Source organism: Trifolium pratense, linkage group LG4 (genome assembly GCF_020283565.1).
Source record: "Trifolium pratense cultivar HEN17-A07 linkage group LG4, ARS_RC_1.1, whole genome shotgun sequence".
Lineage (NCBI taxonomy): Eukaryota > Viridiplantae > Streptophyta > Magnoliopsida > Fabales > Fabaceae > Trifolium > Trifolium pratense.
The window spans coordinates 42,805,802-42,825,562 of record NC_060062.1 but is presented as its reverse complement, the minus strand read 5'-3'; the positions used below and the strand labels follow the sequence as shown (position 1 = coordinate 42,825,562).

At 31.9% G+C, this 19,761-nt stretch overlaps 4 protein-coding genes across 4 annotated transcripts; 3 read left to right on the top strand and 1 right to left on the bottom strand.

Annotated features, from left to right (window-relative positions):
• The first annotated feature begins 894 nt into the window (after positions 1 to 894).
• LOC123923106 (NADH-cytochrome b5 reductase-like protein) lies at positions 895 to 6,050 on the top strand. The gene is made up of 13 exons (XM_045975755.1): positions 895 to 1,281; positions 1,359 to 1,407; positions 1,535 to 1,610; positions 2,273 to 2,332; positions 2,431 to 2,481; positions 3,651 to 3,705; positions 3,799 to 3,869; positions 3,961 to 4,012; positions 4,352 to 4,429; positions 4,685 to 4,774; positions 4,865 to 4,978; positions 5,592 to 5,660; positions 5,741 to 6,050. Exons 1-13 carry the CDS (start codon positions 1,126 to 1,128, stop codon positions 5,795 to 5,797), a joined length of 978 nt encoding a protein of 325 aa, XP_045831711.1. The 5' UTR covers positions 895 to 1,125; the 3' UTR covers positions 5,798 to 6,050.
• Positions 6,051 to 7,204: 1,154 nt separating this feature from the next.
• LOC123923105 (zinc finger CCCH domain-containing protein 32-like) lies at positions 7,205 to 10,783 on the top strand. Its single transcript, XM_045975754.1, has 3 exons — positions 7,205 to 7,425; positions 7,717 to 7,827; positions 8,810 to 10,783. Exons 1-3 carry the CDS (start codon positions 7,354 to 7,356, stop codon positions 10,220 to 10,222), a joined length of 1,596 nt encoding a protein of 531 aa, XP_045831710.1. The 5' UTR covers positions 7,205 to 7,353; the 3' UTR covers positions 10,223 to 10,783.
• A 996-nt stretch (positions 10,784 to 11,779) lies between these two features.
• On the top strand, positions 11,780 to 12,497 carry LOC123921717 (uncharacterized protein At1g15400). Its single transcript, XM_045974370.1, has one exon. It carries the CDS (start codon positions 11,941 to 11,943, stop codon positions 12,259 to 12,261), a length of 321 nt encoding a protein of 106 aa, XP_045830326.1. The 5' UTR covers positions 11,780 to 11,940; the 3' UTR covers positions 12,262 to 12,497.
• Positions 12,498 to 15,263: 2,766 nt separating this feature from the next.
• On the bottom strand, positions 15,264 to 18,899 carry LOC123921864. Its single transcript, XM_045974567.1, has 3 exons — positions 18,124 to 18,899; positions 16,802 to 16,962; positions 15,264 to 15,576 (listed from the first exon to the last, which is right to left on the bottom strand). The coding sequence occupies exons 1-2, from the start codon at positions 18,715 to 18,717 to the stop codon at positions 16,807 to 16,809; spliced, it is 750 nt and encodes a 249-aa protein (XP_045830523.1). The 5' UTR covers positions 18,718 to 18,899; the 3' UTR covers positions 15,264 to 15,576; positions 16,802 to 16,806.
• Positions 18,900 to 19,761: the final 862 nt, after the last annotated feature.

Here is a 19,761-nt window from a genome sequence, read left to right as displayed (position 1 = left end):
TTAACGTCCGGATAGTACGAAGTACTATTTTACTTTCAAGAACCATCAGAAGAATAATATATTTATTTTTCCTCTGTCGTTACAACTCTGGTTAACTTTAGAGCATGGTACTATTGTCAAACTCTATTAAGTTAACATATATGACTCAAGAAACTCTTTTCTATTTCAATTCACCTGGCCAGGTTTTTCATTTTATCATAGAGTTCAAACTCATTACTATGAGTTGACAGATCCCATCTTTGTTAATCATTAATTATACAAGTATTTAATTGTACATTTGTACCCAATATCTTTTCAACTAGTACCCCGAGATACTAGGTGTCCAGAATTAGAGTACAATAAATAACATGTTAATTACTATGTTAATCTCAGGTTAAAGAAAAATTATTATATTTCTTCTTTAGAATTTCTGTTGATAGTTTGAAGTAATATCGACCATTAGAAATTCTAAGCTTAGTCAGTTCAATGATCATATCACTATATGCATCATCTATATATGCAATTTAATAAATGAGATGTATTAATTTTTATCCAATAAAAGACCATCACATATATATTGATCTACCCTAATTATTGATATCGTATTCTCAATAATCATACGATCAAGAACTATTTAGATTTAAAATAATAAAAGACTTGTTTCTCATTATCATAATCTCTATCACGATAACACGTCTATTTTAAATCAATGACATTATCAAATCAATTATTTCACTAAATAGTGAAGTATAATGAAAACTGATATTTTATTATATTTGAAAATGGATTACATAGTTGATTGGTTTTTTGTGCACCTTATTATTTTTCAACATATATATATATATATATATATATATATATATATATATATATATATATATATATATATATCATAATGTAAAACTAATTTACATTATCCTTATCCTTAGTCATATGAATTGTAAGAATGATTGGAGAGATTAAACTCTAAAACACAAAAATAAACAAACAGATTATGTCATTTTGTACAAAATAAAAATAGTAAATAAGTTTGTCTTTAAATGAAGTACAAGCGAAACGACATCGTTTAAGTGATCACTTGTAGTTAAACCCTGTGTTGTCTTCTTGTTCTAGAATCTCTTCTTCCTTCACCATTTCTGATTCGACATGGCGGCTTTCTTAAGAAGATTCGCAAACTCAACTCCGATCGCATTCGCCGCCCAATCCAAATCCTCCCGTACTAATTTCCACCTACCCTTCACCGCTATCGCCGCCATTTCCGGCGGATTCTCATATCTCTACTACTCTTCCTCTCCCAATCTGGTAACAACTCTTCTTATGTTCTTGTAATCGATCTTTTTTTCTATCATTTTAATCAAATTTGTGTTCACATTTTTTAGGTTCATTCAGATCAAATCGCTGAAGAGGATATTAAACCTCAAAATATCGGTGAGTTTTAGATTATTGTGGCAAAGACATTTCTGTCCCTATAAATATAGATTGTTGATTTTTTGCTTCCAATGTGTGATAACTGATAAAGAAGGTTTTGCATTTTTTTGTTTGTTTTTGTTTTCAGCTCTGGTTCCTGATAAATGGGTTGAATTTAAGCTGCAAGATACTGCCAGGGTCAGTCAAAATACCAACTTATACAGGTATATATATCCTATAGGACAAATCATGATTCATGAATTTCGATGTATCTTAAATACTACGGCATATCGGGTAAATGTAATAATGTGTGCATGTTTCTTTCAACAAATTGTTAGTTCTCAACTCGCCACGGTATATCTTAAATCAATGTTGAGTATTAGCTTCCATGAGAGAAGCAGTTAAGTTAAACATGTAATCTTAATTTCATAAAGACTCCTTAATGGTAGACCAGATAGAGGATAGTCTAACAATTATAGGTTAAGGGAGACAAAAATGGGTCCTCTGTAGCTGCTTTACCTCTCTTAATCTAACGGCTCAGCAGCAGGTTTGTAAAATAACGCTCTTGTAGAGGATCCTTATCCCATCCACTATAGCTTTTTAAGCAATTTGTAAAATAACCTATTGTTGGGAGAACTGAAATGCTTATCATGGTATGTACTGCAACCGAAGCTTAAGCTGATAACGTAGGGATCAAATCATACAAGATGTGGATTCACAGATGTTGCATGTATACATTATCGTATAGTTTTTGTCAAAAAAATAATTATCATATAGCTAAATGAACTCAATATTTTAATTTCATGGGAGAAAATTCCTTATAGGTTTCATCTTATATTTAATATAGCTGTATCTCTGACTCTGTAACTGTATTTCTATATGCCAGGTTTTCATTTGATCCCACTAAGAAGTTGGGTTTGGATGTTGCTTCTTGCATTGTTACAAGGTTTGATAAATTGCTGATTGTTTATATGATTTTGCTATTGAGGTTTGTGTGTGCGCATTTCACTACAATGTAGACTAAAAGTTCATGTACACTTGCAGGGCTCCATTGGGACAAGATGCTGAAGGAAAACCAAAATATGTCGTTCGTCCGTAAGTTTTCCTGTTGAGACAATGAGTGTACTTCGTCTTCTGATATTTCTTTATTCTGGTTCCTGATCACATAACCTTCAGGCTGTATTCAGTCTAAAAACTTGCATAATTATTACTAATATTCTCTAAAACTAGGTTTCATTTGCTTTCTCATTGGACTATTTTCTCTGCCACTTATTACCTTAGCATGATTAATTTCTTGAGCTCTTACGATGCCCGTTGACATCCCTTATAACCCTGGCGTTGTTGGCACTGAATGGTGTTAGGAACCTAGGGAAAATCAAACGAAAATACAAAGAATAAACAGAATAGAAATGTATTATTAAAAACTGGACAGGAAATGGAGAACTAATGGAGAATAGAATTCTCCCCAAGGGTTTCCCATCAAAAAGTGTCTCCTTTCACAACTGTCAAATGTACAGAATGTAATTTTCTCTTACTAACTAGATGCAGATAAGAAATGTCTATGAAAATCATTCGTTCCAGGTGCATTTTTTCGACTTATGTTGTCCTGTGGAATTTGTTTTGCTGTAAATTTAATAAACATAGATTAGAGGGCATCATATACTTTATTTTCTCCCTTAAAGACAGTTTTTGCATTAGTCGTTTCTTCTGTACTTTTTACTTTGATTTATTTCTTTGTCATGTTACTCCTTCCTTCCTGTACTCCTTTTCTGCTTCTCTTTTGAAATAAGTGTCATTCCCGACCTTCACAGTAACAATGTAGTGGAACTTTCAGCTTGGAATAATGTAATGTTCTTAATGTGAAACTTTTGTCCTACTCATACCACGTAGACAATTGAACAGTAACATATATATTGTGCACTATATATCATAATACCGATCAAGGGTTTAGTTTATGCCTTTGCGGACAAGATTTCATGATTAAATATAGTTACATTCGTAGTTTGTAAAAGTAGATGGCATTCTATAAGAGGCCTTAAAGACTGTGAGACCATCCATACGTAGAAGTATTGGATTAGTCAGGAACTTGCCCTTAACTCCCCTTTATTCTTTATCTCGATGGTCAGAAAATAATGGATTACTAAAATTTAAAAACGTCCACTCAATGTCAAGACTATGCTTTAGATTGTTGTGATTTCTTGCTTATTCTTGAGGTTTCATGGAGATTGATTGACTTAGGAGGGTGTTTGTGTCTGAATCTTCAGGTATACCCCTATATCAGATCCAGAATCCAAGGGATATTTTGATTTGTTAATCAAGGTATGTCACCATTGGGGCATTACTTTTCTTAAGATCATCCAGCAGGCCAATTTTAAAGAGGCACTTCGGTGATTTATTTTCAAATTGTTGCAGGTGTATCCTGAAGGAAAAATGAGCCAGCATTTTGCAAGCTTAAAACCAGGTGATGTGGTTGAAGTGAAAGGGTATGTCATACTCATTCACGATACAAATTCAAGTTCAGAACAATACTTCTCATGCTTACACTTTCTATAATAAAGGCATTATTTCTTTCAGGCCCATTGAAAAGTTCAGATATACTCCTAATATGAAGAAGAGCATTGGCATGGTAAGCATATTTGCATCGGTTGTTGTTCAACACCATCAATTTGATTATCCATCCACAAGTATATTAAGCTTGTTTGGTAGCCTGTAGAGAGTTACAAACATGTCTTTTAATTTGAAAAGGGAAATGAAGAATTTTTACTTCCCCAAAAGTATGTTTGAAATACCTGCCACCGATCTCTCCTAAACATGCACTTTATGCCTCTCACTTTGTTCTTCTATATTTATTCCATTCACTATTCACTATAATGGTATTAAAGCAATAATTTCATAAAACCTATCTCATTTTGCTTTCTTTAAGGTGTATGATTTGTAATATGAGAACCTTAACTTCATCATGCAGATTGCTGGTGGCTCAGGAATTACTCCTATGCTTCAGGTAATTGAAGCTATATTGAAGAATTCTGATGACAAAACTCAGGTAGGTTGCAAACTTCTACATTACAAACCCCCAATATATACATTATATAGCTTGTCTTTCTTTATTCTGAATCATGTTATGCAATGAATAAGTTATGAATTCATTTTGTTTTTAATTGATTGAAACATTTTGGGAAGCTTGATTTGTATTGCTGGAAATGCACTGGGATATTTTGTTATGCATATGAAGTACGAACAATTTCTCTATGATATACATGAGAATATCACATCTGATGGTAGCCTTGTACATATACAGATATCATTGATTTATGCTAATATCTCCCCAGATGACATACTGCTTCAACAGAAGCTTGACATTCTAGCAGCAAGCCACCCAAACTTAAAGGTAAAATTCTTGTTTAGAAAAGATACTATTGTTTAGTCAATCTGTCATTATTTTGAGTAAATTAATCATTTTTTAAACAAAAAATTGCAGATATTCTACACCGTAGACAATCCAACAAAAAATTGGAAAGGAGGTGTAGGTTACATATCGAAGGATATGGTTGTGAAAGGCTTACCTGCTCCTAGTGATGATACTCTTGTACTTGTGAGTTTTTCTTTTCAATTTCATGTAAAAGCTATATAGCATTAACATAACTCTTCTAATTGATTCAAACAATTTGAACCTTCAGGGAAATTAGTAATTTTTTTTCTTTCTTTTCTGGAGAATATTTAAGTGTTTATATTTGTCTAATGGTTAAAATCACCCATAAAATGATTAATATAGCACTTCCACAACCTGTTGTTTTGATTACTCCTATACATTGTTAAGCTGCATAGATGCATTTAATCGAAGCAACTGTGCAAGTACATATGAATTAAATTGAATTGTCTTCCCCAGGGAAAATAATGTGCTGCATTAAGATTTTATTTTATTTTTTGTGTCGGGAGGGTGAGAGTAAATTGAGGTAGGGGAAATGTGGTCACGGTAGAATCCTGGATCAAATAGTCCCCCAATGGGATTTGATGCTACTTGAATCAAGGCTCCTCGGCTATTGAGTTCAAAACTTAAAACTAAATTATTTGTATCAAGGCTTATGTCAGCTAGTCTGTTTTTCATCTTTTGCTGGTAGGTAAGGTTTATAAGGGAATGGACTGTGGTATCATTTACGCTAAACTTCTGTTGTATATGCTCAACCTTATTATCACCTGCATTTCAGGTTTGTGGTCCCCCTGGGATGATGAAACATATATCCGGTGAAAAGGCCAAGGACTGGACACAAGGAGAGGTATAAAATTAAATTGTGAGCTTTCTGATTTTATTTCTCGGATCTTTGTAATCACCCACTTTCTGTTTTTTTTCTTCCAGGTATCTGGGATACTCAAAGAAGCTGGGTACACTGAACAAATGGTTTACAAATTTTGAGAAATTTTGGTTTCTAGCATGTGAAGCATGCATATCAAGCACAAATTGATCGTAACTTCACAAAGTAGTTTTCAGAAGAAAAACAGTTAGCTGCAGATGAAATTTTTAGCATGAAATAAGTCTAGAATTTGCAGAGCATATAGAGAATTGTTGATTGTGCAAGTGCCTCCTGAATTTTTTAAATTTTGTGGCGTGGATGTCAATAAAGAGTATTATGTGGGGATAAACTTCTCCCACTCACTTGTCTTCTAAAGTTTAGGGTCTGATTATATGTGCTTTTTGAAAATAAAAATGTTTTTAATTAAACAAAATTTAAGAAAATTTACAATAATTGCACAAGTTCTTTTATGAACAAATAAAAAATTTAAAAAGCAAGCCACTAGTCCGGTCTAGTGATGAGGAGTTTGAGTAGTATGCATGATGTCTTAGATTCAAACCTTATTGACTTTAATGTAACCCCAAAAAAACTTAAGATGTCAAAAATAGCAATTCTGCGATTCATGAACAATCTCATGTGAATAATCTCTACGGTGAAGCTTAATTGGAACTGAGCTGAGGTAGTAACAACAATGTGGGTATCCTAAAGCCATCATGAAGCTAATATCATGTTATAAAATAAAACAAGATCTTACTTTGTCTATTTGTTTTGCGAGGCATGGTCAACTTTGAACCTAAACAGGTCTCTCCGGGTTGGATAAATGGAATGACTTGAGTTTTATTACTCACCTTTAGCTGTAGCCAACTGCCATTGGTTGAAAAAGATAATAACTTACAAAATAAATGGGTTGAGTGATTTCACTAACAAAATAATAATAACTAACAAGTAACATTTGTTATTTCAAAATAACAAACTTTAGTGTGTGATTTTTGGTATACTGGTTTTTTTTTTTGTAAAAGGTTTGCAACTAGTACAATTTACGCCACAACAACATCAAAGTTTTTTATGCCTCGACGATTGCGACACAACCATAACTGAGGCCATATCAACTGTAATTCTTCTCAATACCAAGCATTGCAATGTGGCCATGATTTAAAACATTGTTAGCATCATATACAAGTCCTAGGATCACATAGAATACTTAGATGTTTGTTCTTTACATATAGCATCAACACCTCATATTAAAGACATGTCTAAATGTCTAACACATTTCTAACACTAATAATTACATACAATCACTTTTATTTTCTAAAATTATCATATCAGTGTCTACGTGTTGTTGTATATGGTGTCGGCGTCTATGCTTATTTTGTTATATTCACCAACTTAAGAATCTTCTTCCCTTATAAAGAAAACATGAATTTTGAAAACATGGGCTGATTGATCCACACAAGTCCAAAATGAAAGCCCAATAAACTCACTCCACTACTTGCTGGTTATTATTTGAAATTAACGAAATGGTTCCTTTCACTTTCTCTCGTATTCTCTCATTCTCGCTTCCAATGCCATTATCGTCTCTCTCACATTAACAAGTTGAAAATCGCAATGTTAATGTAAGATCGATCAAATCTTGATCGCGTTTTCTTCTAATCCGTTTTCCATATACGAACGAACGAACATGGACGAAGATTTGTTGAAGCGTAACACCGATTGCGTTTATTTCTTGGCTTCACCCCTCACTTGCAAGAAGGTTTCTTCTTAATCGCTCTTTCGATTCTTATTTTGTTGTTTTATTTTCGTTATAATGTTCGCGTTTTCAATTCTCATTGCTCATTTTTTTCTCTAACCCTATCGTCGTCACATTTATCGATTTTCGTGAATTTAGCTTTTGTTTCCGTTTTCAGTTAGGTTAAATATTCATTATAATAAACAATGCTCAGTGTTCTCAAACTTATCTGATTTCTATTTTTGTTTTGAGTTATATAACTCGAGATTCGATTCATTAAGCTGTGTTTATTAAATTTAAAATTTGTGTTTACAGGGTGCAGAGTGTGAGTATAGGCACCATGAGATTGCAAGGCTTAACCCGAGGGATTGTTGGTACTGGTTATCGGGGAATTGTCTTAATCCCACTTGTGCTTTTAGACACCCTGTGAGTTCTTCATTGCCTTTTTTGGCTTGCATTTGTGTTCATTTTTCGCTTAATTTGCACTGTTAGGATAGGTTTTTGTGCTTTATAGTTGATTTTGTTGAGTTGATGTATTATACTTTGTAGTGTTTTTATGTTGCTGGAACCTATTATTGTGTGTGTATAATAAAGAAATGTTTATGCTAAATAGTAAAGAAATATGAACGTTCCAACAATGCTGAAGCTAGCTTGTAACAGCAGCCGGCTAAAACATCGTGGTCACTTTTGCTAGTAGCCTGTGGTGCTTGATTGAAGGCAGTTGTTAGTTTCATAGCAGTAAAAAAAAAATGGTCCTCGGTTCTCACCGTTGTAATGTTTCTTAAGTATTAAATTGAAGGACTTTGTGTTTAAAAAACCGGGCTAACAACTTGACTTATACCTATATTGAACCTGTGCAACAGACAAAGTGTCTTGCTTAATTTGTCTCTTGTTTTGTTCTGTAAGTAGGTAGTGGTGACTGGTGGTGGTGCAAGATTTCATATAGTAGATACATTGATGTATTATGTGTGCATGTACTTTCTTGTCAACGGAATAATCTAAACTGTTTGGTTCTTCAAACACACATTTTACATTGTTGTGTTTCTTAAAATATCTAAGTGGAAGGCTCAAAATCATACATCATCTCCATGTTTAGTATAATGAGTTGTATTTTCTAAGTGTCTTGAGACCCATTGTCCAAAAGTGCATCTTGTGTAATGTCCTAAATTATTTGCATCTGCTCTTACCTTGTACTTGTCTTGAGGATTTTGGTTCCTTAATTGATTTTACTTTGATGACAGGCATATCAAATTCACTGTTTTAATAATATACTGTAAAATGCTTCTGTTACTATTATACTTCCACAATCCCCCTCTAGATTTCATATTCATTATTTTCTCTTGTTTAGTATTAATGCATTTGCTCAGCTGTTACCTCGTCACTTTATTAATTTTTGTAATTTTGTCAGCCATTGGATGGGCACACTGGAGTACCATCTGAACCTGCGCAATCTTCGTTACCTGCAACTGCAAATAAGACAATGGTTCCCTGTTATTTCTTCTTCAATGGGTTTTGCAATAAAGGTAACAGATGCTCATTTTTGCACGGGAATGATGCTAGCTTGCTCGCTGTAAAGCCTTTGAAGAATGACAATGTAAAGCCTCTGAAGAATGACAATGGAAACATTAATGCACTCAACAACTTAGAAAACAAAACTTCATCGGGAAATAAAACAGTTGCATCAAAACCAAGTGAAACACATTTTGACCAACCTTTATCTTCTCCAAAAGCTTTGTCTGATATTAAACTTCAGCCTAAGGAAGATCTTCAGCTGCCATTACCCAAAAATGTTAAACAGAAAGATGATTGCTTGGAATTATCTGCTTTTGACCATAAAGAAGCTCCCTTGACCCGGTCAGACTCTCCGTCACCAGATGACAGCTTTGCTCATAACATGTCTCATTCAAGTACTGAGCAGAGTTCAGAGGAGCAGCAAGACAGTCATGTAGAGCCTGAGGAGCGATGGGAATCCTCGCCTGGATTTGATGTTCTTGTTCATGATGAATCTGGGAACCTGGGTTATGAGAATGATTCTGAATATTTGCCAGTGCTTGATATGGATGACCATGAACTGAATGAGCAATACTTGGGGTATGAACTTAAAAATACAGATGAGTACAATACCATGTGCTCGGACGCTGATATTCTGTATGAACAGGGAACATGTGATGATTACAGATGTTTTGATAGAGATTTTACTAGTGCCAGTGAAAGGAAAGTTTGTGGTTATTCCAGAGAGATAGTTTTAGATTCTATGTTTTCCAGGAAAAGGGTTCGGATGTCAGCTGCTGAGATGGCTGCTTATGACTCTGACTTAGATCTACGTGACCATCTGAGAAGACGCAGAGGGGTCAATGGCCCCCCTGTCACAGGTTTCGTAAGAAGACATGAGTCGTCTTCTTTAATGGTTCGAAACCGGGAAAGGCATCAAAGGCAAGGCATTGGTCAGCAGCAAAACATAAGATTAACATCACAATTAGGATTTGGTTCAATCAGAGAGGTTGAAGATCTTTCAATTGCTAACAAGCAGAGATTATTTAGGCCTTCCCAACAAAATAGGCCAAGAAATCTTTATAGAGAAAAACCAGCTAAACAGCCATTTCATTCTTCTAAAAAAAAAGTATCCAGGAAACCAGTTGTGAAGCAACAGAACTTTATCCAGGAATCTGGTACATTTTCAGGGCCCAAGACTCTTGCAGAAATAAAAGAAGAGAAGATGAAGAAAGCTGGTCAAAGTTCACAATGTGAAAGCTCCTCAGCTGGTTTTCAGGATCCCAAGCCTCTGCATGAAATTCTTAAAGACAGAAGGACCGTGGATTGAGTGAGATGTTGCAAAACCTGCAACAATTGAATCATGAGATTAAAATGACCGATGATTCACAAGACTATTATTTTCACAGAAGATAATGAGGTTAGATTTGCTGTTGGAGGTGCTTTCTTTTAATTTTTGGTTGAAATAGGAGGTGCTTTCTAGCATCCTTTAGTGTACTGGGTAATTACCCTATCATTGCCATGGAGTATGTTTTTTGTTTGAGTGAGAGTAGGTTACGAGAGGCGAAGAAGATAACTCTTAGATAAGCAGTGTTTGACTGGAAGAGATATTATCTGTAGTTAGTTTAGGGAGTGGATCACTGATTTGCATGAATTTTTTGTGTGATTTTGGCCTTACTTGTTTTTGTCTATAAAGCTGCTTATGAATTTTCACTACTCACTACTTTTTGTATGGTTAATGGTCACATCTTGGCTTTTCTTACAATTGTTGCTGCTATGCATCTTTATGAATTTTGTGTATGGGTGCATGGATAATTTTCCCCTACATACAGATGCAACTAAATTATTTAATGCATTGACAATGCATGGAAATAAAGCAAATTATTTTCAGTAACCAGGGGTAATTTAATTTATAATTTGTGGTGGAAATAGTATGACTTTAAATTAAGGAAATTTTCAAAGCCATGATGGGAACAATGTGAAAACATAGTTTGAGTTGAATCTATCTATTGATTGATCATTGATTCCCCAAAGCAGCGGTCAATTCAATTTGGGGACTCTCAAAGTTTTCGAGCCTTTGAAAGTTCTTGTGTTTTTTGGTCAAATAAGGTTGTTATTTTCTGTTTTTCTAAGCTGTTTGGACCATCTGATTTCTGGTCCAAATGGTTGAATTGGCCAGTCTTGTCTAATTTTTAAAATATTAGTTGACATATGGAATGACATGCCTATAACAAAAATTGTGCAGTGTTTGTACTAATGATAAAATTAATAGAAATGCACTTATTCACAAATCACTTTCAATTCAAAGCTTGGTTAGTAGCGGTTTGGTATTTGGGTGAACAAATTTAGATTTTAAAGTCAGATTTTTATCATTTATAAATATAAAATTTGAGTTTGAAATTTGGACTCGATTGCAGTGCACTCACAATCCCTCCCCGCACATAACCACAATTCTCATACTGGCAAAAATTGTAAGGCAAAAAAGTAAAACTAACAAAAAATAAATAAATTACTCTCTATTGACTTTCTTTTCTTCTTAATTAAAAGATCATTTTAAAACATGTACCAAAAAAAAAAAAATCATTTTAAAAGATTTTATTTATCTATAAATTTTCTATATTAATATTTTTTCCGATTTTAAATATAATCAATGAATCTGGTTTATTTAATGAATAGTATAATTTATTATAGACCAAATTCATTAATTATTCATGAATCTAAAATATTAATTTTTACTTGTATTTAAAACTGGAAAAAATACCACAGATATAGTAATAGACTAATAGTCATGCACTTATTTAATTACACAATTTTTTTTTTTTGAAAAGGTCAAAAAAAGTGTGAAATAGTCTTATAAATAAACAGGGCCAATATTAATATCTGTAATTGTCATTTTCCACAACCTCATCATCATCTCTCTAATGATATAAAAATCAAACATCATCATATATATAATAATGTATTAGTTGAGGTTGTAGAATTTTCCTTGAAATATTCAACCATAACAATTAGACACAGAGAGAAGGAGAGAGAGAGAGAGAGAAAGAGATGGCTGAGCTGCAGAAATCATTAGCATCATTCAGGAGACAAGGTTCATCAGGATTAGTCTGGGATGATAAATTCTTGTCTGGTCTAAATCAGAACCAACTAGAAGAACAACAACAACAACAACAGAGTACTACTGCTGGATCAACGTTGGAAAGAAGCAGATCAGCTGGAGCAAGAGTACCATATAGGTCGGTCAACGTTGCACCACCAACAAGGGACCCACCTTCTCCTAAGGTTGCAACATGTGGTTTTTGTGGTTTGTTTGGAAAACCTGTGGCTGCTGCTAACACACATAATCCAAAGTCAAGAAAAAGAAGGTGATTATGCTAATTTGTTTTCTATGTTTCTTTGATTGGTGGTAATGAAATCTACAACCTGTATGTAAATTAGTGCTTGATCATGATGTTGTTGTTTATCTTTTATTAATATTAATGTTTGGTTTTTGGTTTCAATTTTGTGTGTTTTATTTGGGATTGTAAATTCTTAGAACATATGGATATGTATGTATGTATGAAATAAGCTTGCTCAAATTTTGTCTAAAACCAATGGTTTTTCAATTTTGTGTGCTGTTGTTCTTGTTCATAGTCTTTTCCAATGTCAATACCCCCTTTTTACTTTTAAGATTTCCTTCACTTTTTGTCTTAACTGTTTATCCAAATAGAATCTAACAATTAAATTAGGAAAAACTTGTTCCATACTAACATAGCAATAAATCACTAGATGATAGTATTAATTATGTTATTAGTACAAAGTTTTTCTCGTCAATTAGTATCTTCGTAATAGAATTCGTAGGAGTGAATTTTCCCTCCCAACCAAATATTTTGCATATTGACCATTTTTGTTTAAGTGGTCTATGAATCTAAAATTCTTATCATTTGAATCAATTCATCGTTGCTCGATATGTACTCGATATGTATCTAATCAAATTTCATGGTAATGTAGTGTTCAGGTTAATGATATTATAGTGTTCAAATCCTAAATAAAAGGTTTTAGGTAGAGTTTTATCTTTCTTCTTTTTTGTCTGATTGTTTTGTGGTTAGAGTCTTACGTACTATAAATATGAAAAATTGAAAAATTTCTTAGTAGCTACCAATTAAACTATTTTTATGGGACAAGTCATTTGTTGTTTTATTTACCAATTATATTTTTAGTAATTATCAACTAAACTAGTCTTATAAGACAACTCATTCGTTGTTTTATCTAGCTTGAAAGTAGTAGCGACTAATTTATAAAAAAATGTCGATTAAGTAAAATAATTCATATTTTTCTCTTTTTATGATAATATATTTTCATTGATATGCATATCAAGCTTAACGGTTCCTATGAATATAACTCAGTTAGTAGGGATATTAGTAATTCATATATAGGAGTTGAAATTCAAAACTCTAAACACGTCACTTGTTCACTCTAAAAATGTAGAACTCTAGTCATTAAACTACTTGGGAAAAAATAAATCAAACTTAATGATGTTCACCCCAATTGAGTCTAGTAAAAAAGGTTAGCTAGAGTCTTCCAATATGACGAATTAACGTTTGAATTCAATCAATAAGATATTATATTCATATTTATTATTTGACATGTCTCGCATAGAATAATCTTAAAAGGAAAAAACTAAAGAAAAAGAATTTATGAGAATAATTTATGATATGTATAGTATAAATTTAGTTTTATAAACCCTTTACAATAATTTTATGGAAACAACTGATATATAAAGCTCGACCAAAAACCAATATATAAAAAGCTTACATACAATTTTTATATTGGCTAATAATTTCCACTTCTCAAACACTACACCGATGTGTTATTTCTCAAAGAATAATTTAGATATTTACTCATTATTAAAATAGTCAGAACAATTTCATTCTCTACAAAAATTCTTTCTAAAAAATATGATAGATTGAGATTTTGATACAGTAAAGAATAAGGTGGATTTAGGGTACCTCAACTCTTGTAGACTCTTAAAATTGGGTCAGCTTACTTGCTTTATGTACAACTGAACAATAGAAAGAGTTTGACTAGTGATTTTGTGCCTAAAAAAATGTTCAATTTTTGTATTGTTTTTTTTAATTCTTATTATTCTAATGTGCTACACCTTTGTTCTCTTGACCAATTTAAAAGATCATTTAATGTAGTAGAAATAGCTGAATATTGGACTTGTTTAGTCTTGAAAAACTAGAATTGTCTCATTAGAAATCTACGTGAGAAATTTAAAGAAAAAAATCAGATGAAAGAAAAAAGAGTTCATTGTTCCACCATTGAGAACATTGAATATGAAGACTAAGTAGCAATATCATCAACGCATTGATTGTTCACTCTCTATAGATGTGAAAGATAATGAAAGACATCTTAGCTCAATACAATTCAACCATCTATTTCTAAGATGCCAAGGAACCATAGTAGCATTTATGAAGACTTGGAGTAACCAAAAGAGAATCATTCTCAACCCAAAGCAAAGGCCAACCCTTCATATTAATTAGCAATTTCAATGGCCATCATAACACCAATAATATCATTATGAAAAGCATGTGTAACTCCAAGATTTCTAGCTAAACAACCTAAAATAGCTGCCAAACTATCTCTAAAAATCCCACCATATAAGCCGTCAAACCGCAACAACCAAGATCGACTCGTTCGGTGTATGACCCACCCAATAGACTTTAGGAGAGTAACAATAAACTTCCTTGATGTGATGAGCATTTAGAGAATGAACTTTTATAATTAACAATCTAAATTCATGCGTGGAAAAATTGAAGAAGATTCAAATTTCAAAATTGAAGCTAGAGACTTGGTAAAGTTACCCGTAATAGAGATACTAACACAAATACAATTAATAGCGGTTTAAAACTTGAATTTCTACAATACCAAATGAAAAAAAATGACTAGTTGAAGTCTTGATCTTGTAATTGTGTTCCAATTGGCAGAGTATCCAGCCAACTTGATAGTGTAATTGTTAGCCAGCGTCAGGTTTGAGATCACTTGTCTTAAATTAATCGCCTAACACAAACAAAACACGATAAATAACCCTACCGATTCTATACATTCTTTTTTTTTATTGGAACACACTTTTTACACAAAATAGAATATTTTATCGTCCTTAAGTATAATTCAGTTGATTGAACATTATAATATAAAGTGACGTATATAGTTTAAAATTTAAAATTAAAATAGAATATTTCCCCAAAAAAAAAAAGAAATTAAAATAGAATACTTCAAATTATAATAGCAATCAATTTTTTTATTGAACAATAAAATATATATATATTGTTCACCACAACAATCAGAAAATAAAATAAAATAAGAATAAATTTTACTCGTATAGAAAATTTAATGGAGAAAAAAATATTTTCTTTTACATATAAGGAGTATGCTTTATACAAGGGATATGGATAAGAGCATAAATGTGGCTTGGAGCCTTTCTATAATGCATTTTGAGTGGAGCTTTGGACCCTCTGTTTAGGCATTGAATTAGCCTTGCATCTTTTGTTTATGTGGATTATGTTTGAGCTTGATTCCAAGGTTATTGTGAATTTTGGTTAGAATTGTCTTCCTCCAATATTTTTCATTCAATCTATTCTTCAAGAAGTCATCTATCTTCTCAAGCATCTTCATTGACGAGTTTCAAATTCTCATATATATATATCTGCAAAGTACAAAATTGATGTGCTCATTTAGTTGCCAATTTAGAATATCATTCTTCATCTTTTGAAGGCATATTCCTTAGTGTTTTTCATGCTCTTACTTTCTGCCTTTTTTTCTGATGTTAGTCGTTAAATGTTAGGTTTCAAGTGTGTGTGCACCTAACACCTTTTATTTTATTTGATGATGTGGCTAAACAAGTGTTCCTCGGATTTGGATTCTCTACGGTAAAAAAATCCTACATTTTACTACATTAAATGCAAGTGAATTTAAGATTTTTAAATGTAGAGAATCCAATATTATAATCAATAATATCAAAGTATAACTTCAAGTTAATATAATGATCGACTTTTTACCTACTTAAAAAGAGTCATACTAGTGTTGAATGTCATGACCTTGTTAAAATTAAATTTTATTGCGTGTGTATGGATGTGTTTTTATGAAAACCGATTGGATCCAATTTCGTATACATTTTCTAAAATTGAATCAAACCACATACATAACTATTTATACGTATTTATACAAAATCTAACCAAGCTGCATGTAATTTTAGTTTAGATCAAATTAATAGGTTTTTTTTTTTTTAAACCGACTCAAACCGTGAACACGACTAACTACTACAGTGTTATATAATTATTGTGGAGTAAAATGTTCTTTTTCTTTTGTTTAGCGGTCTAGTGGCTAAAAATTCTATCTTAAAGATGTGAAGTGATCAAAGTTCGAACCCAAACTCTTACATAATATATGCGATATCTTTATCAATTGATCAGAGTTCGAACCCACATTATTGAAGCACTCATTATTTGTGATACCCATTTTAATTTATTTTTTTAGGAGTTGAGTTCGAAAGATTGAATATTTATTAATTAATAATATTTTTTTACTGCAAGTAATAATATTAAAAAATTATAAAAATAAATATACAAAACTAATTTAAACATCCAATATGGAAAACTTAATCGTAGATATGTTCTTAGTCTGTATTCCTTTCTTTATAAAAAATACAAACCTAGATATTGCCTTTGGATATCTCATAAGCTTTCTTTCTATGAAATGAAAGACACAATCTCTAACTAGATTGGATTCCTAGTCTTTTGTAGAGAAAATAAAATATGACACCTACGAATTTGGATACTTCTTAGTGACTACAGTATAAAATGAGAAAATCTTATAATATAAATATAAATCATGATTAAAAAAAAAATACAAAAATAAATATGTGTACCTTAATTAAACCGAAGCCTTCTTAACTTTGGTCTTGAACAGTAGAATATATAAATTTTCCATTGAAAAATAAAGAAAACACCCCGTTGAATGTGTCACAAAAGAACCAAAACTTGGTCCTACAATGCAATGCCATACCGGACCATATGCTTTATCAAATTCCTGCACATGAACACACCACAACTATATTCTAAATAAATAAATCTAACCAAAAACAATTTTTAAAAAATAAATATAGAGTAACAATATTTTTATACATATAAATATATATATTTTTTGCTGACCAAGTAGGTACTACATACATAAACAAACCCTCTTTCTGATGTTATGCACATGGGTTGAGACTATGAGTAAAGCTTAACAAGATTATAAATTGAATACACTTTTTTTGAGATAATTAGTGAATGATTAAGTATAAATTATAATGTATTATTAGGGGTATGGAAGATTAACACATGGGGTGTTGGAGAATTTTGTGAATAAGATTTGATCTAGACAACAAAGTAGACAAATGAGAGGGTAAACTTAATCTACCTTATGAATGGTCAAGATCCAAAGATCTAGTCATATGATTGTTAGTTAGATCATTGATATATAATGCACTGAATTGGGCCATTTCAATTATTTTATCCAATGAAACAGAGAAAGGAATAGAGACACATAATGTCAACACATGGTTTCGTTTAGTCGGTTTTCACCTATTAAATCTTTTGTGGGGTTCATTCAATAAACAAAATTCCAAAAAGAAACACCAAAAGATAGTAAAATCTCATTCCCATTTTATGACTTTTGCTTCACAATTTTCAACTAATAAGTACTACCCTATCTCTTTTCTCCTACAAGACAATATAAACAATGTTTTAAAAATCAGATTGGAGATTTAATAGGTAAAATTTCAGTGAAATTATTCAATCAAATGAATTGGATGAATAATAGATGAATATTAGAAAAATTGAGAAAGAAAAAAAAAAACTAGTTGAACCAACGGCCTCTGTTCAACTTATTTCGATCAAGTTTTAATTAACAAAGAAATGATTGAGATTGATTGAACTTGAACCAACTGAAAGACTAATTGGTTATCGGCTAAGCCGGTCCAATTCTAAAATCACTAGTGGTAACATCATGGTTTTTAGTGTTGTTGCGGCCTAATATAACTATGATTGACATTGCATCAGTAACATTTGACTGTGGTTCCGTACAATATTAGTATAGATTACAAAGATTGACATTAACTACTAAGGGAATTTTGATCAAGTGAAATGAACTAACTAACTTTCAATGGTGATCAATGGAGAGATGAAAAGAAAAGCATAATAAGCATACCTTCTTTATGTTATGAGCTATGTGTTTAGAGCTAAACTCCTCAAGACTATCATATGTGTTTCTTGCACAACGAAAAGCATTCACTTGCATGAAACTTGGCATGTCTGAGACCAAAACCTTAACTTGAAGATATTCAATTACAGATGACAATGTTTCAATTTGTGACACTGATTTTCTTGCCTCAACAAATTTACCTAACTTTTCTTCTGCTGCTAACTTTGTTTCAACATAAGACACTGATTTTCTTCCCTCCTCAACTATGATTCCTCTTGTTATTGCTGGTGATGATGATGCTTCTATACAAGACACTGAATTTCTTCCTTCTATATACCCTCCTCTTGTTTCTAACTCTAAACATGATGTTGAATTTCTTGCCTCAACAAATCCTCCATTAATGTTCAACTCTTTGTGATTATGATTATAACTTCTACTCATTGGATTTCTTATCCTTTGCAACCAACTTCTTGAACTTGATAGTTTCTTTTCTTTCTCAACAACACCATGTTCTTCTAACTCTTTCTTTCTTTGGTTTCCTGTGCCAATTTTGTAAATATACATGAACCCTTTCTTGTATTGCTTTTCTTGGTTAGCCATTTCAGAAGAAACTCTTCCTAGCAAGGTACTTGTTGAATAATTAGTAGTAGATCCACTTTGGAGTTTGGACTAATAAGTCATTGAGAAATGTATAATAAATAATAAATAATTATATATAACAATGTTTTGACAGGGTATGTGTTTGGAAACACAAGAACTAGGAAGACTATTAGGTTTTTTATATTGTGTTTGATGCATGAATATAAATGTCTGGAGACCTGATTGATAGGATATAATATTATATAATTTATATTAGTAATTGTTTTTTAACATTAGGCTTAACTCATTCTATAAAATTTTAATTTTAACTTAGAATCAATTATAAATGCAAAATCAATTATATTGGAGAGTATACAAATATGTCAAAATCAACTCTAGATCTCTAAAATCAATTTTATCTCTTCCAAAAGTAAATACAAACATACAAGTAGTATCTTATATTTTATATTTTGTAAGGTAATATAATGATTAGAAAACCATGAATAAATGGATGTATCAAAATTTGGACTCTGATTCTGTATATTGCATGTAATATTTTTATCAACTGAACTATGATTGATGAATATCATATATTTATTCAACATGATTTGAGTTTTTCTAATAAAAATCAATTATATTAGAATAATGGTAATTGAGAAGAAGCCGACATATTAATAAAGGCAAACCCATGTGTTTTGTTAAGTGATGAATAAATGAAAGGATATATAGCAAAACAAATGGTAGTGTTAATATAGTTGTATGAGATTTGATATATATTGGTTTAGTGAATAATGGTGATTGTGGTGGGACTAATCATTAATCCATGGGGCATATTTGTCCCCAATGGCTTTGCTTCTAGACAGCCAACATTGATGGACCCCTACCCTTGCCACCCCTAATTGTTGGGGGTACCCCCTAAAGTGGTCACCATCTTTTATCTACTTTGTAGCTAGCTATAACTTTTTCCACTTGTTTTGCAACCAAGCATGGTTTAAACTTGTAATTTTCCTCCTTGTTTTGCAACCAAGCATAGTCGAAACTTGTAATTTATTGGATGGAATTTGT